The sequence below is a fragment of the Porites lutea genome, chromosome 10 (genome assembly GCF_958299795.1).
Source record: "Porites lutea chromosome 10, jaPorLute2.1, whole genome shotgun sequence".
NCBI lineage: Eukaryota > Metazoa > Cnidaria > Anthozoa > Scleractinia > Poritidae > Porites > Porites lutea.
This window is the reverse complement of record NC_133210.1, coordinates 1376934-1391732: the sequence shown is the minus strand read 5'-3', so window position 1 is coordinate 1391732 and position 14799 is coordinate 1376934. Positions and strand designations below refer to the sequence as shown.

The following is a 14799-nucleotide window of genomic DNA, read 5'->3' as shown; positions in this document are numbered from 1 at the left end:
ACATACCATGATTAAACCGCAAACAAAACACAACAGTAGCCTGGAGCTAGATACAACGTCAGAAATTTGTAAGTACGCCGTAAGTTTACAAACATCACTTGAATCATTGCAAAGTTGGCTCAGCAGACGGATAATGTAGTTCTATTTCAAAGTCAGTCGTCTTGTTGACAGTCCTTTCATATGGTGTAATCTGTTTATTTGTTTTTATTACTTTTTCTGCCAGTAGTTTTTTTGAGCTTTTCTTCAACTCTGTGATGGGCAGCTCTCTTTAGCCCTAATTAAAAGTTACCTGCGAATACAACTGTCTGTCATCGTTTCGGCCGCCAGGGGCGTTTGCGCGGAGAAACCGTGCGCAACCTTTACCGTGCGCCCAGCGTCCGAAGCGATCAGAGACGGTTGTATTCGCAGGCAACCTTTAGATTACAGGCATCCCCGTTGGATCCACAACTATCTTGATAAAAATCGAATCATCACGGATGTAGCCTCTGGATCTCAACAGATGATGTGTACAAAACGTTGGGCAGCCCGAAGCGATGTTCATATCCGAACGTGGTTTTTGAAAACTCGAGCTGTTCGGGTCCGGTCGGAAGGACTCGGTAACATCCGAGACTCGATCTTGATCCAGCAGCTTCATTGTGATCTTTTGGCGAAAAGGCCAACTCAATAAGCCATCGTATTCCCCTCGCATTACTACGATAAACAACGACAAATATTTCCCTTTTCCCATTGGCCCATCACCATTGAGATATGCGCGTACACAAAGCTTATATCCATAGCGGGCAGTGTAAAATGGAGGACTGTAGATGGATATTGTTTTCCCATCAACTGCTTCACGAAATCTACGTTGAAATTCATCGATTTTCCACAAAAAGATTCCATCATACGAGGTGGTCTCCATAATCTGTAGTTTAAGGTCTTGGTCTGCCAGTTGGATTTCGTGCAGAGCTAAAGAATGTTCTACACGGTCGAACCGATGATCGCTTCCACCAGCACTTGCTGAAGCCGCGTAGCGCGGACGCGCCGGTGCCTGGTTAAGCCGCCTAACGTCTTCCCCTAATACCGCTAACCTTTCATCTTGAAAATCTAAACGGCGTATTATGTCAACCAAGTTCAGACCCGCGGTAGTATTTTCTCTGGAGTTCAACTCGGTCGTTAGTTGTTGACGAATCTCCTCTATACTCGTACGCTGTGTAGAAAGATTTTCCTCCACTTTCGTTAGCTTCATCTGATGCGTGGACAGCGTTTGCCTGTTGAGTGCTAAAGCCTCGTTTTGTAATGCCAGCCTTTCCTCGTACGTTTGATTCATTGCCTGAGAAACATCCAACTGAACTTTTAAATTTCTCAGCTCATCGGTGAGTTTTTCGACGGATTTGGTAGATAATATTAGGTGCTCAGTGGTAGAAGAACTAAGATGTTCGTCTAAGGAATCCCTTGGACCTTCAAAATCACAGCCCATAGATTTAAACCTACACTGCGTTGGCGCGCGCGGGCATGATATTGAGTGCTCTGGAATATTTTCCCGGAGGATTTCACTCTCACCACAACCATAAGGACATTTAACTGGAAACTTTCCGCACTCTTCTAAATGCTCCCTCATTTTAACCCCAGGATAACCAACATGGCAATAAGGACATTCCGTGACCTTATACACACAGTCATTTTCTATGTGTTTAGCTAATAGGTGTCTTAAGACAACTACATTGCAACCAAGGTTACTATATGGACACTTCACTTTTGTATAAGGACATTCGGCATCGTGATCCTGAAGATAAGCTAGTAATCCGGTCCATAGACAGCCAAGTGATTTATTAGGACAATAGCATTCCAGAGCAAGTATCTCTTTCTGTGCACACTTGTCCCTAAAAACTTCTTCTCTTTTAAGAACCTCTCCATCATCTGGGCATTTAGCTTCACCTGCCGGTTTCTGTTTGAAAATATCATCCAAGCATGACATGCAAAACCTGTAAGTCAAGAGTCACAGGTAAGCATATGCATATGTATTCCTCGGGGCTCAATCAAACTGATTGCTAACAAAGAGTTAGGCAGTTAACTGGCAAATTAGTATAGGCAAAAATGCCCTAAAATTTAGCTTACAACTTTTGCCTTCTTTCCTATTTTTTTAAAAAATAGGAAACAAAGCCTCGTGAGATACATGAACTTTCCTACCCAGAGGTAAGATTACTGGAATCCCAAATCTTCATAGAGGGTAAGACCGTTTACCTACAGCCACCAGAGTATTTAACACTATTGTCTTTTTCAATTCAAGGCTTTTTAGTTTAAGCCTCTCTGGCAATAATAAATTTGAACTGAGGAACCTAACAATGAAAAAAATTCTGGCAGTTCTAGTCAAATTATATCATCATGACATAAATAGCACTATTATTATATTCCCTGTTGATCTTCCCAGAAATCTGAAATGAGTTAGATTCCTTTTCTAGGAAGACAATAGTGAAGGAGGAAAAACTTTCACTAGTGGCAAACATTATAAATGATGCAAACTTAGAAAGGGAAAAAGAGAAACAAGGTAAGAAATAAATGAGGCCCAGTCACAATAAAATTCCAAAAAGGGACATTGCAATGTCAACATTAAATGACATGAAGAGGGGTTGAATACCGACAGGGACATGGCCTAATACTCAATAAGCGAAGCAAAAATCAGACTAGGGACATATGTCTCCCCCTGAGAGGGCCTCATAAATGACCTTGCAATCTACAAATTGTTGGGTTTTATTTGCAGGTTCAGGGGGGGAGGGTGCAACTACAGGCTTATGGCAAGAGTTTGAGTTTAATAATACCTTTACTCACATCTGCAAATTAAAACTTGCATAAACGATCTCTGAACATTATAAACAAGAGAGCTTATTGCACTCCGCAAGTTTGCAAATTTATTTGATTTATTTCCTGATCATGCGCATTGTGTCAAAAACCAAAGATCAATGGCTTTTGAGAAGGAACAAAAACATGGTGGTCAAAGACGGTACAGTTTCTCACTGCTATATTTTGGTACACAGGAAAAAATAACGGATTCCCATTTTTGGATATTTTAGGGTATAATTTAAAGAATACCCATAAAAATCCCAAGTTTGGCAAAGTGAGACAAGTCCCAACGAGGGAATTCCCAACCAAGTTCCCTGATTGGGACTTGTCTCACTCTTCCAAATTTAGGATTTTGGTGGGTATTCTTTAAATACCCTAAAATATATAAAAATGGGAATCTGTTATTTTTTCCTGTGGTAATTTGCAAATTTATTGATTTAATGTTGCTTTTCAGACATAGTGAGTGGTTTGCTCTTTCTTTTAAACAATTTTCCTCCACAGAGTTTAGAATGTGCAACATATGGCTGATAAGAAACACCGAAGAGTTGAGCTATTGAGTAGTGTTTTGCTGCAAACCTAAGGAATGTTGAGGTCACTTCAAGGTACAGAGCTTTCAGAAATAGTTGCAATTTGTTTATTAGGACCATTTTAAGTTTTAACTTTGAATTCAATGCGTTGACTGATCGTAATAAACAAAGTCAAATGTTACCTTGTGAAGTGTGAATCTGTTTTTTCAGGTATGTACACTCATATTTATAAAGCTCTCTTAATTAGACGTTGCTTCTAATAAATTTGACACTTTCTCTAGTAATTTTTATCAGCATCATAACTTCTCTAATCTTTCGATATCCTCGCGCAGCAAAATGATGTCAACCTATAAACTCGATCAATAGTCCAGCACGTGGGTGTCTGTTTAAGAATTTACACAGTTGCAGTAACTGTCGCTTTTGTTTGGCAATTTCACTACCTAAGGACAAAGACGATAAGCAAAAAAAGCAAAGAGGTGTGGTACCTTATTACATGAAATTTTCACGACACTTAAATTTTGTGAATTTTGCGATACAAAAAAAATCGCGAGATTAAAGTGACGCGAACAATAAGTGTTGCAAACATAACATGCCGTAAAAATTAAGTGACTCACATTATGTCTATAATTAAGAAAGAACAAGTTTATTACCACTGAAATGCTTACAAAATCACAATTTCTGAGGAATTTTCCGTGTTAATGGATGTTGTGGTCAATTGACTTCAGAACAATAATTCATGCAAAAGCATGAACTGCTTGTGGACATCTTGAGAACTGCTTTGTTGTTACTGTTGACATTTAGTCCCGCTGTTGCATTTTTCTTAATTTTGATGTTATATATATTTAATTCAAGGACATGTTAAATAATATTGCCTATGAAATGTTAATTGTTGTACTCAAAAACGAGAAATTTAAGTGATTCAAAATATAAAATTTTCGCAAAATTGCGAAATTTAAGTGTCAACAAAATCACGAAATAAACATGTCACAAAAATTTCATGTAATAAGGTGTTATTTTTTCAATATTATTGAATAACCTGTCCAACTTCTTGCGTTTAAAATATTTATTACAGGAAAAATACTGCAATTATTATTGTCCACTGACCACCACCCAAGGTGACCACTTTGCAACTTGTGAGAACATCGTTTCTCTGTCCCAGACCTTGTCTCTTTCCCAACTCCCCCACCCCCACTTCAGGGCGGAAAAACGTTCTGCGCAAGCTTCTGCACATCTCTTATCGCAGGCTCAAGGCGGGCTTTTCTGTGACTGTGTTTGTATGTTGCTGGAGCTCTGAGTGAAGTGCACGAGGTGCGAACGTTTGCTCCCTGTAAAGCATTTTTATTTGACATGTTTGCTTTTTTTTCGTTGCTTGAAAATTACTTTCAATTCAGAACAACCAATGTTAAAGGAAAAACGGATCATTCCGTCAGTCTGAGGTGGAATAAAAGGTTTTGAACATTTTTAAAGAGGTGAGTATTTTTTTTGATTGTGCATCCGATTAATTTATGAGTTGATTTCGCTGGGTTGAATTAAAACCCGCTTGTATTCTGTTATTAGTAGTTACAATTACTTTTTTTACACGCCCAGTTTTATTACCTTTGCAGAACCAGCTTTATCTTTGTCGTCAGTCAAAGACTCATTTTCTTGTTATAACGCATCAGAGTGAACAAACTGGTGCGCTTATTAAACCCCCTCGGAAATAGAAGGCCAGCAAGCTTACTCGGGATCATTTTTCTGTTGCTCAAGTAATAGCAGTCAGAGTTTTTTCATTTTTTATTACATAGTTTTGTTTTCCAGTGCACTGTGAAAGTTTCTTTTCTTTATAAGAATAACTTTCTGTACGCAAATTGTCCTTTTCACTCGCTGTGAAGTAGAGAACGACAACTACGGGCAGTGACTTCAAAACAATTGACTCTTTTCCCATAAACAATTGCTGCAGCTGGATTTGACCGAGGCGAGCAAAACAAACCCTTATGTGCAATTTTCTGTATTTTCTAATGATCGGCTTAGTTTAATTTGGTTAAACGAAGACCTCGCATGGACCAGTTAAGCTTAAAATAGCTAAATGGTAAATCATGGCTTGGCTGCCAAGTTCTGCAAGTTGCATCTTTTGCTTTTAAGATCTTCAGGTAGGTTGTTTTCGTACAGAAAATTCATTTCTTCATTGTCAGCAAGAAGTTTTTGAAATAATATAACTTTAACTTTGTTTGAAGGAAATCCTACTTACCCGTAGGTTTTTGACAGATGTTATGCATGTTCAACTTGACAACACAAAGCAAAATTTATATATCTGTGCGACAAGAGCAAGTTTAAAAAACTATAGTTGCTTTGAAACCGATTTTTGGGAAGATTTTACCAGATAAAGATTGACCTTTTTTCTGACCACATATCAACACAATAACTTCTACATTGAGGATTTTGTTTATTTTTTAGTGATCTGCGAAACTACTAGTGTCCGATCGAGCGAGGGTTTTAAAATATCAGCTCGAGTGCGACAAAGTTCTGTGACTTCAAACACATTGTGGGCAAGCGTTAATTTTTTTGGGCAAATCACTGTCCAAAGATATGTTGTTTTTGTGTCCACAGTGGAGCTCCGGACCTTATATATCCAGGAACTTCCTTATATGAACACATTTTGTGAATGCATCTTGAAAAAAATCGGACCCACGCATGCACATTTCCAGTACAACGCAAGGAAATTAATGTTGTTAAAGTCCGTTTTACTGTGAGGTATTCTTTGAAAAAATTAAGTAATGATAAGATTATAACCACAACTTGCAACTTTTGAAGGCAAATTGGCTTTTCTTTCCAGGTTATGAGTGGAAACATTTTAATTTTTAGGCAATAAAATATTTGAAATCCCGCCATTTTTTCAAACCCGACCAGGGGATCTGGGCAAAAAAGTTCACGCATGCTCATTACGTTTTTCCGCCCTGAACACCCCCACTGTCCCTTGAGATTAGGGCTTGTTTCCAAATGATGGCTGTCATGATGTCACTTGTATTTCACAACTGGTAGACGTGGTAGTCTTAACATATCTACACACGTAGTGGAGACATGTTAGCCCTTTGTTAGGCAATGATCAAATGGGTGACAAACACATTACAGCCACGAAATATCTTTTTTTAGCAATGATTTCTGCAATCACGTCTGTGTTACCGTCTTCTACTTTTTCTCCCAATTTTTGGTAAGCTTAATTGCTTCATTAGTTGTGCCGTCTTGGTCACCAATCGACGACCTCTACCACTGATTCAGAAATATATATCTTCAAACTCAACGTCACCGAAAAGGAAATCGAAAGTCAGATCGAATACTGGTAAGCTTATTTTAATCAACGCAATGCGCGAACGAAAGAGTAAAACCCAATAACACGCAAAATAAGCTTACCTTTTTTGTCTTTCAGGCAAATTAACAAAGAATTCTGAGAATTGGATTTTAGCGTCAAAGTTTTACAGCGTATTAAGGAAATCTGTTATTCGTGAAGTTTATTGATCGACATGAAGGGAGTATGGCGTAGAAATTGCCGTTAACAAAAGCGATTTTTGCACAAAGCCGGCAAGGAGCGAAATACTTTCTTGTTTTCAACTGGAGAAAAAAACATTCCAGTCCAAAAATCAGTTGATGCAAAGAATTTTCTAGAACTTCCTGTTTACCATAGTACCATAGAACTATTACAACTTAAGCTTACCTATGACCACAGTTGGATTGGACTGGATCTTGTAGAACATTGCGGCATTGTATACATTTGTACCTCTTTTCCAGTCCTCCTGATACAAATTCGATCCCTTTACTCGAATAAGACATTTACCTGATCGTAACTTACGTTCACAAGTTATCAAAGGTGTGCCTGACTTGCGTAGAAAACGAAACTTCTGCTATTTCGAGATGAAACGTATGGGGAATCCCCGAATTCCTAACCTGCTTCTGCTTAGCAAGCGTTTCAGTGCAAAATGTCGTGCCGTTTCGGAGCATCTCGTTCCCAGAGTCACTCGGCTTATTCCAGAGTCCGCGTTGCTTTGTCCAGCGGAACGGCAACGGTCCAGAGAGCTATTTCATATATGATTCCTATAGTGTACCGCTATATAGATTCTTATAGTGTACCGGTCTTATAGTGAGGCTAAGACAGTCAAGCAATCCAAGACACACAGGTAAGACAAGTACCTCGATACACTATAAGATTCTATATCTCGGTACACTATAGGAATGAAGTACCTGCATTATGGTGCCAATCCCAGGCGCTGACCAAAAGGATCGCGGCCTCTGGGAACGAGATTGCTTAAAATTTGTAACCGACCCTCGTTTCTGGGAACGTAGCCTGGGAACGAATCGGGGGAAAAAGTAAAAAAACGGGGAGCGCCTACTGTATGTATGGAAAACCTGGAAATTCCGGGGAGAATTCAAATGGAATGGTTCATCCCGGTGGAAATTTTCAGGGAAAAAAGTAACACCTTTCGAGGTACATGTATTACCTTTTTCACGTTTTTACCGAAACGACCGAAATTTTCTGCACCATTTGTTTGGATCACCAGTGCCGGGCTTCAAGTCGAGAGAAAGCGAAAAATTTACTGGTATTTTGTACATGGTACAACTCAATCCCGTTCCTGTTTTCGGTGCCGAAAAAAATACCAGTACCATTTGACGGAAAATTTTCACCGAAAGGTAAGCGCTAGGATAGGAAAAAAAGCTAATCCCCCTCCCCAGGCTACCTCTCGGCCCGCTTCGATCGCCACTTTTTTTTTTTTTTTTTTTTCGCTAACGCCGATTTTTTCTCCTTCTTCCCACAATGCGGAGCCTGGTTTTGGAACAAAGAACGAGGAACGAAAGTCAAAGACCGCGCGAAAAGTGGGGCGAGTAAAAGAGCGGGGAAGGGTGGGGAAGAGCTTTTCCTTTCCCTCCCCCTCCCCGCTCTTCTTCTGTATTTCTTTGTTCCGAACTCAAACGGAAATGCTTGCTACGCAGGCTACCGAATTTCAGTCGTCGACGATTACATCGAGGCGTATTCAGCATAAAACCGCCTTGCCTCGTACTCAGGCTTTTGCGAAACGCCAGAAGAATGAGCCTGCACTCATCCCCTAAACCGGGTGTGATACACATACTGCACTAGTGATATGTGTATCCCCTCCAATAGGGTTGCCACAGAAATGTGTATCCCCTACCCCCACCCCCCACCCCTCTAAACGAGTGTCGTTTTTTTTTTTTTCTTTTGCGAAGTGTCGGTTGTTTTTTTGTGAATTTAGCGAATCATCATCAAGGGCACTACAAATGATTCAAGATTATGAGCCACATAAGCGACAAAAGAGCAACGATTCGAGAAAAAATAATCCAAATTAAACCTCTTTCTGGCGAGTGAGGCGAGTTTACTTCTTTGTGGGCCGCCATTTTGATGTAAACATTCGTTCTCGTTCCTCTACTTATCCAACGTGATTATATATGTCACTGGTCGGGTTAATTAAGACGCTGGGGGAGCGTGTATTTGAATGAAACTAATTGACAGTTAATTAAATAATCAGAAGAATTCATAAGAAGAGATATTAAAGTATCGTGTGAAAGTGATTTGAAGTCAGGTATTTTAGTTTCTAGTTTGGAGAAAAATATGTCTCTGATCTGAGAATAAGCCTTACAATCTAGTAAGAAATGATTTTCATCTTCGATCTTGTTACTTGTACAAAAGTGACATATCCTTTCATTGCGAGGAATGTTTTGGTATCTATCTGTTTCAATTCTAAGTTGATGACTACTTATTCTAAAACTAACTAATGCTTTTCTCGAAGGGTTTTTTCCTGTTAAAACTAGGTACGGCGAGGGGCTATAGTCGTCTTTGAATAAAATAGAACGCGGTCTGCACGTGAAGATGTTGGACTCTGCCGCTTTTACGGTTCTACCGTGAAAGAATGACTTGTTTACGAGGTCATTTTGCTCAATACGATTTTAAGAAATCACCTCCTTTCCGAAAATACGCTATGAAATTATGCATCATTCAATGCTTCCCTTAATTATCTCATGCACAAGACCATGGAACTTTGCGTGGCATCTTCTTTGCCACTCAACAACTGAAAGCAAAAATATTGTCAAACTCTTGTCAATGAGCCAAACCATTCACACCGTGTGCTGCAAGGACGATTATTTTCCAAAGGGAAAATTTCTATTTATTTAAGAGTTTGTTTCACTCAGTGTACCTTCTGTTTTCCACAAAGTTTGTTTTCTATTGCCGATTTGTTTACTGTGTGTTATCTGTGGGACGTATGTAAAGATGAATGCTGTGTTGTGACACAGCGCGCGGCACACATTCTCGTCGCTTGGCACACATTCGCGACGCCCAAATAATAAGTATGACCGACGTAACTTCATTCTTGAGCCGCCATTTTTATTATTATTCTTGTGTCGCGGATGAGGCGGGGTACTTAGCATCAGTGTTTATTGTTTATTATTCAATGTAAAGCCAGCGAGGAAAGGCGGGGCACAGAATGTGGGGGGGGGGGGGGGGGGGGCGGTCGAAATTTTAGGTCACAGGGCTGGCCTTCTATGTGAAAGCTGTCAAACTATTCTATTACATGAAATTTTGGCGATTTCTCTTAAAATCGCTAAATTAAAATGCGCCAAAATTAAGTGTCGCTAAATTAAAGTGAGTACTATATGAAATTCCGCCATCTGGTCAGTTTCACACATATATGACGTGGTACCCATAAAAGGAGCATCGACTTTGTGTGACAATGTACCTTAAATATGAATGAGGACAGCATTAACCTATGACATTAGAGTTACAGTCTCATTTGTTTCGATCAAAATTAAATTTCAGAACGTTGTATGATTTTGATTTAAATGAAGTTATTGACGTTTATGATTTCATCACATAACCGTTCTATTGTCATCGAAAAAGTTTTGAATACCTTAATTCGCCAAAGTTTCAGTTCATGAAATTGCGAAAATTAAGTGCCTATGTTCCAAAATTTACGAAAAATCGCTAAATTAAAGTGCCGCTAAATAAATAATTTGCAAAATCGCTAAATTTAAGTGCCGAAATTTTATGTAATAACTGGTATATCGTGATTGAAGCAAATCCACGTTTCCTTGAAAAGAAGACAAAAAAATACACTTTGGCGGTTTTTTGTCAGCAACAAAATGTTATCCGTATAAAGCTCGGCCCAGGAACCTATGAGCTATTTCTCCTACCAGGAATGTAGCGTGCATGTACGCACATACACCTATGCATACAGCCGAAATTTGGAAAAAAATATGTAGATTTCTTTTTATTTTCTGAAAGCATTTTTATCAATAAATAGGGATAACTATTTCGCAGTATGGAAAGCCCTGGGGACGAGGTTGGGATTTCCTTTATCCTTTTACTGATTAAGTGGAGTGAAATGGATCCAAATGAGTGAAGCTACAGACACTGGTTGAGACTTGAGGGGTGGGGGGTAAGAGACGAGGTCTGGGACCGAGAAACGATGTTCTCACAACTTGCAAAGCGGTCACCTTGCGTGGTGGTCAGCGGATAATTGCTGTATATTTCCCACAGTAAATATTTTAGAAGCGAGAAGCGAACCGGTAGAGGAAATGATTAAAAAATTGAAAAAACTAATATCATGCTTCTTTGTTTTTCTTGCATATCGTATTTGTCTTTTGGTTCTGAAATTGCGAGGAAAACTAAAACGCAAGCGACAGTCCCTGCAACCGTGTTAAATCTTAACCAGCAACATCGCCCTCGATCGATTTATAGGTTACATCGTTTTTGCCGGGCGAGGACATCAGAAGATTATAGAAGTAGTTATGATGCTGATAAAGATTACTGGAAAAAGTGTCAAATTTATCGAAGTAAGTATATTCAAGAGAGCCTTATAAATACGAGCTTACAGCTGTAGATAACATACTTGAATAAACATTTACACTTTATAACATTTCACTTCGTTTATTACGATCAGTCAACACTTTCTGAACCCCCCCCCCCCCCCCCCCGCCTCCTCTGGGACGTAATAAACGATCAGTCCCTTAAACGCTTGATTAATCGGAAGATGGTTTCCGGAGAGGTCTCAAATCTTAATCAGCCTTGTCAAGAGAGAATTCAACACTCACCATTACAGTATTCTGAATTTTTTTCCTTTGAGGACTTGATTAAAATGCGCGGAAGTCAAAGGAACTAGTAGTCTCCTTCGCAGCCGCTGGGGCAGTGCTGCGAAAGAGATCCGACTGTAAGGAACCAGACTTTGGAAGTACGGTCACGTGGTTACCAAAATTTCTCGGATAGGTAGATTACCACATTTTCTTAGGTAGGGGCTACGCTCGCGCTCGCCTCGTGCGCGCTTGGAACTCCGCTATGATTTAATAACACATATCCCGGCCAATGCCCCACATGTAGGATTCCCTTTATACTCGCTTGCTTGTGCATAATAATTTGCCAATGACATCTGCAAATGGCTCACCTGTATGCTTGTCCACCACAGCTACTGTTAGTCCTAATTATATTTCAGTATGATTTCGCCTATTATACTACTACATGAGAAATATCTGCAATTTGATTGGCTTAGAGCAGTGGTATTTCAGCTTAATTTGAAATACCTACATGTGAAAATTGCAAAAAATTTTTTGGGGGTAGTAGTATAAACAAATAATAGAATGATTTGTACGTGATATTCGGCATAAATACTACTTCTGATATTTCAAAATTGTCTCAAATTTCACTCGCCTAACGGCTCGTGAAATTAAGTATAATAATTTTGAAATATCACTCGTGGTATTTATGCCAAATATCACTACAAATCATGCTATTACCTATACTTATTAAATGTACGGCCTCTGTCGAGCCCAGTTTATAAAATTCGTTGCCTTTTTTTTTTTGGGGGGGGGGGGTGGGTTTGGAGAGGTATTTCTGGGAAGTAGTAGGTGGGGTGCACGGTCCGGCTCTCCTAATCTTGACACTATTGCACAGCAATATCTATAGGTTAATGAAAGAGAGTACAACCCCACGGATTTTTGTCGTCAAAATCAACACACCCTAATCACCAACTTAACAATGATAAAGCATGTTAAGCGAAGGCAGCCATTAAATGAAGATGTGTTTAGGAAGCTTGCGTACTACGCTTTTCCATCATCTCCTCCTAAAGGTTCTCCGATGAGTACCTGTTAAGTTTTTTCTTCACTTTTTGTTGAAATTTAAACCTTTTGATGATTTCTTCCTTCCAAGACGTGATTAGAAATCTCCCTCTGTCTGTAGTGTGCGCATCCATTGAATAAAGACGTCTCTCAAGCTATCATTGGCATTTTTTTTTCAGTGCCTCAGATGGTAGGATGTCTAGGATGGGTCGCTTTCGTGGTTTCTCTTCGTTTCACGTTAAAGTTTAAACCGTTTGAAATGTGACAGCCATTGCCTCTTTTTATTGCCATTCTTGCTCCTTTACAGGAAAGGAATGTGCTCACTGTAGATCGTCACGTCCAAAAAATATATATTATATATGTATACATTCACTTGGACAGTTAGAAAGGCTTAATAGATATATACATTTGTATATAAACCAGTAGTTGAACTACTCAAAAACTGAGTGCATGGTTGTTTAATACAAACTTGTTTCTTAGGCCACCGAAAAGGTGACCCACTCATCAGTTAATTAACAATTATTCGCCCAAGGCTAAGTTAATATTGTTGAATAATCCCCGAGACGAAGTCGAGGGGACTATTCAACAATATTAACTGAGCCTGAGGTGAATAATTGTTTTAGTATATTCATACGAAGTGATCTCAACAGAATCAGAAAGGAAACCATTTAAAAACGATTAGTTTGATTGACGGGTGAATTCATGCGTGAACACGAAGCCGTAAACAGTAGATGCGCTAAAGTTAGATCTTTACAGTATCTTCAAACATGCCAAATGATAGTTTTAATCTTTTTGTATCGAGTTTTGTAAGCTTTAGCATCTACGGTTTAAAAGAAAACGCCGAAAATTTAAATTACTACCCAATTCTGAGAAGAAAAGTAAAACTTTATCTGTTTCTGTCAACTCACAGTGAATGAGAAAGTTTTGTTTGCCTCTTCTTGCAAATCAGGGGCGGATCCAGTGGGAGGGTTGAGGGGGTTGCTACCCCCCCTTTGGGAAGTTTTCAACCATGTCCATTCCTTTTCCATACCAGAAGTAATATTATAAGTTATAATATAAGTTCTAGTCCCCAATCGATTATTACAAGAAGACTGTAGGTCCTAGTTATTCCTCTTCTTGACTCCTTAATTATCCAAATGCAACATCGATTTTCTGACGAAGATCGCCACGCCGGCCATCTGCTTTGTCTCGTGCCATCGATTATAGTAAATAAGGCACTGCAGCTGGATCGGGTGAAGTAAAAGGCATGCTGTTCTGTGAGAAAGACATTCCATTTCTCAAATCCTTGGAAATTAGGTACGTAGATGAAAAACACTCTGGCAGTCAACAGATAGGGAGCTTCCAAACAACCTTTCATTTGCGATAAAGATGCTTTCCCAAACATCTATCGCTTTCTGGTCGTTGCCCGCACCCTACCCATCACAATCGCAGAAGCTGAGCGATTTTTTTCACTGACAAAATGATATCAAGACCTGTTCTAGGTCAACAATGGAGCAATTTTCTGATCTCGCAGTGATAATGCAGAGATTCGAGGTAGACGAGATATTCGTATTTTTGTAAAGGTTCATCTAAGAAGGCTCTTTCAAGCTCGTCTGTTTGATTAAATAGGCGGTTAAAAAAGAGACGAACAACTATCGTTGTTTCACTGTACTCTTAGTCCTAAATAATTGTGTCAATAACAAAATGCTTGAATCTGATGGTTCTTAACAGCCCATATTTATAGCTTAATTTTGCTTTTGTAACTCCAAAACTGTCCGATTTGACCTGTCCAATTACCAGGAGCTTGTAATAAATATACCAAGACTGAGATTCTCAAATATATTCAAACATTACCCTATCCCTTCCTTATTCCCACCCTCCCCCCTCCCCCGTTCTCTTGGCCTTGAAACGTTTGCCTTGAATTCTCAAAATTACAACCCCCTCTTTGAAAAAATCCTGGATCCGCCCCTGCAAATGCTGTCAACAGCAGCTACGATCAAGGTGAGCGTTGTTTTTCTCCAATGCTCTTTGCCTTGTTAACTTGCTGGCACTTACAATTTTCGAAAATATTTGCCTTCCCCTTTTTCTCCATAAATTAACTTCTATTTATAGGCAAAATTGGCCTTGCGAGAAAATCCCGAAATCACAAAACAGTGACAAAGCGACCTCGTTTTCCTATGTAGAGCTTCGAGCGTACAAAAAGTCAGCTACAGTAAACCACTTCACAATAAATCACGCTGTTTAAACACCATGAAGTCTTTTCTTGCCTTCAAAGTCATCAGCACTTAGATATTCGTGTATTTTCAAAAAGGCTTTACTATGAAACTTTGGCGAAACACCCAGTTCCCGACAGCGATTTTGTTCTGCTTTTAATATATTCACCGTCTAG

The 14799-nt window shown here is 39.3% G+C and overlaps 1 protein-coding gene across 2 annotated transcripts in view; it reads right to left on the bottom strand.

The window, feature by feature from the left end:
* Positions 1-252: 252 nt before the first annotated feature.
* The window catches only part of LOC140949890 (TNF receptor-associated factor 3-like), a 15382-nt gene continuing 835 nt past the window's right edge, over positions 253-14799 (bottom strand). The window contains exons 1-2 of one of the 2 annotated variants that reach the window (XM_073399033.1): positions 7033-7268; positions 253-1961 (exon numbers count right to left, since the gene is read on the bottom strand). In XM_073399033.1, coding sequence (XP_073255134.1) covers positions 416-1961; positions 7033-7148 — 1662 coding nt within the window. In that variant the 5' untranslated portion in view covers positions 7149-7268 and the 3' untranslated portion in view covers positions 253-415. Of the gene's footprint in view, positions 1962-7032; positions 7269-14799 lie in introns of those variants that run through there. The other variant, XM_073399034.1, reaches the window with a different exon arrangement.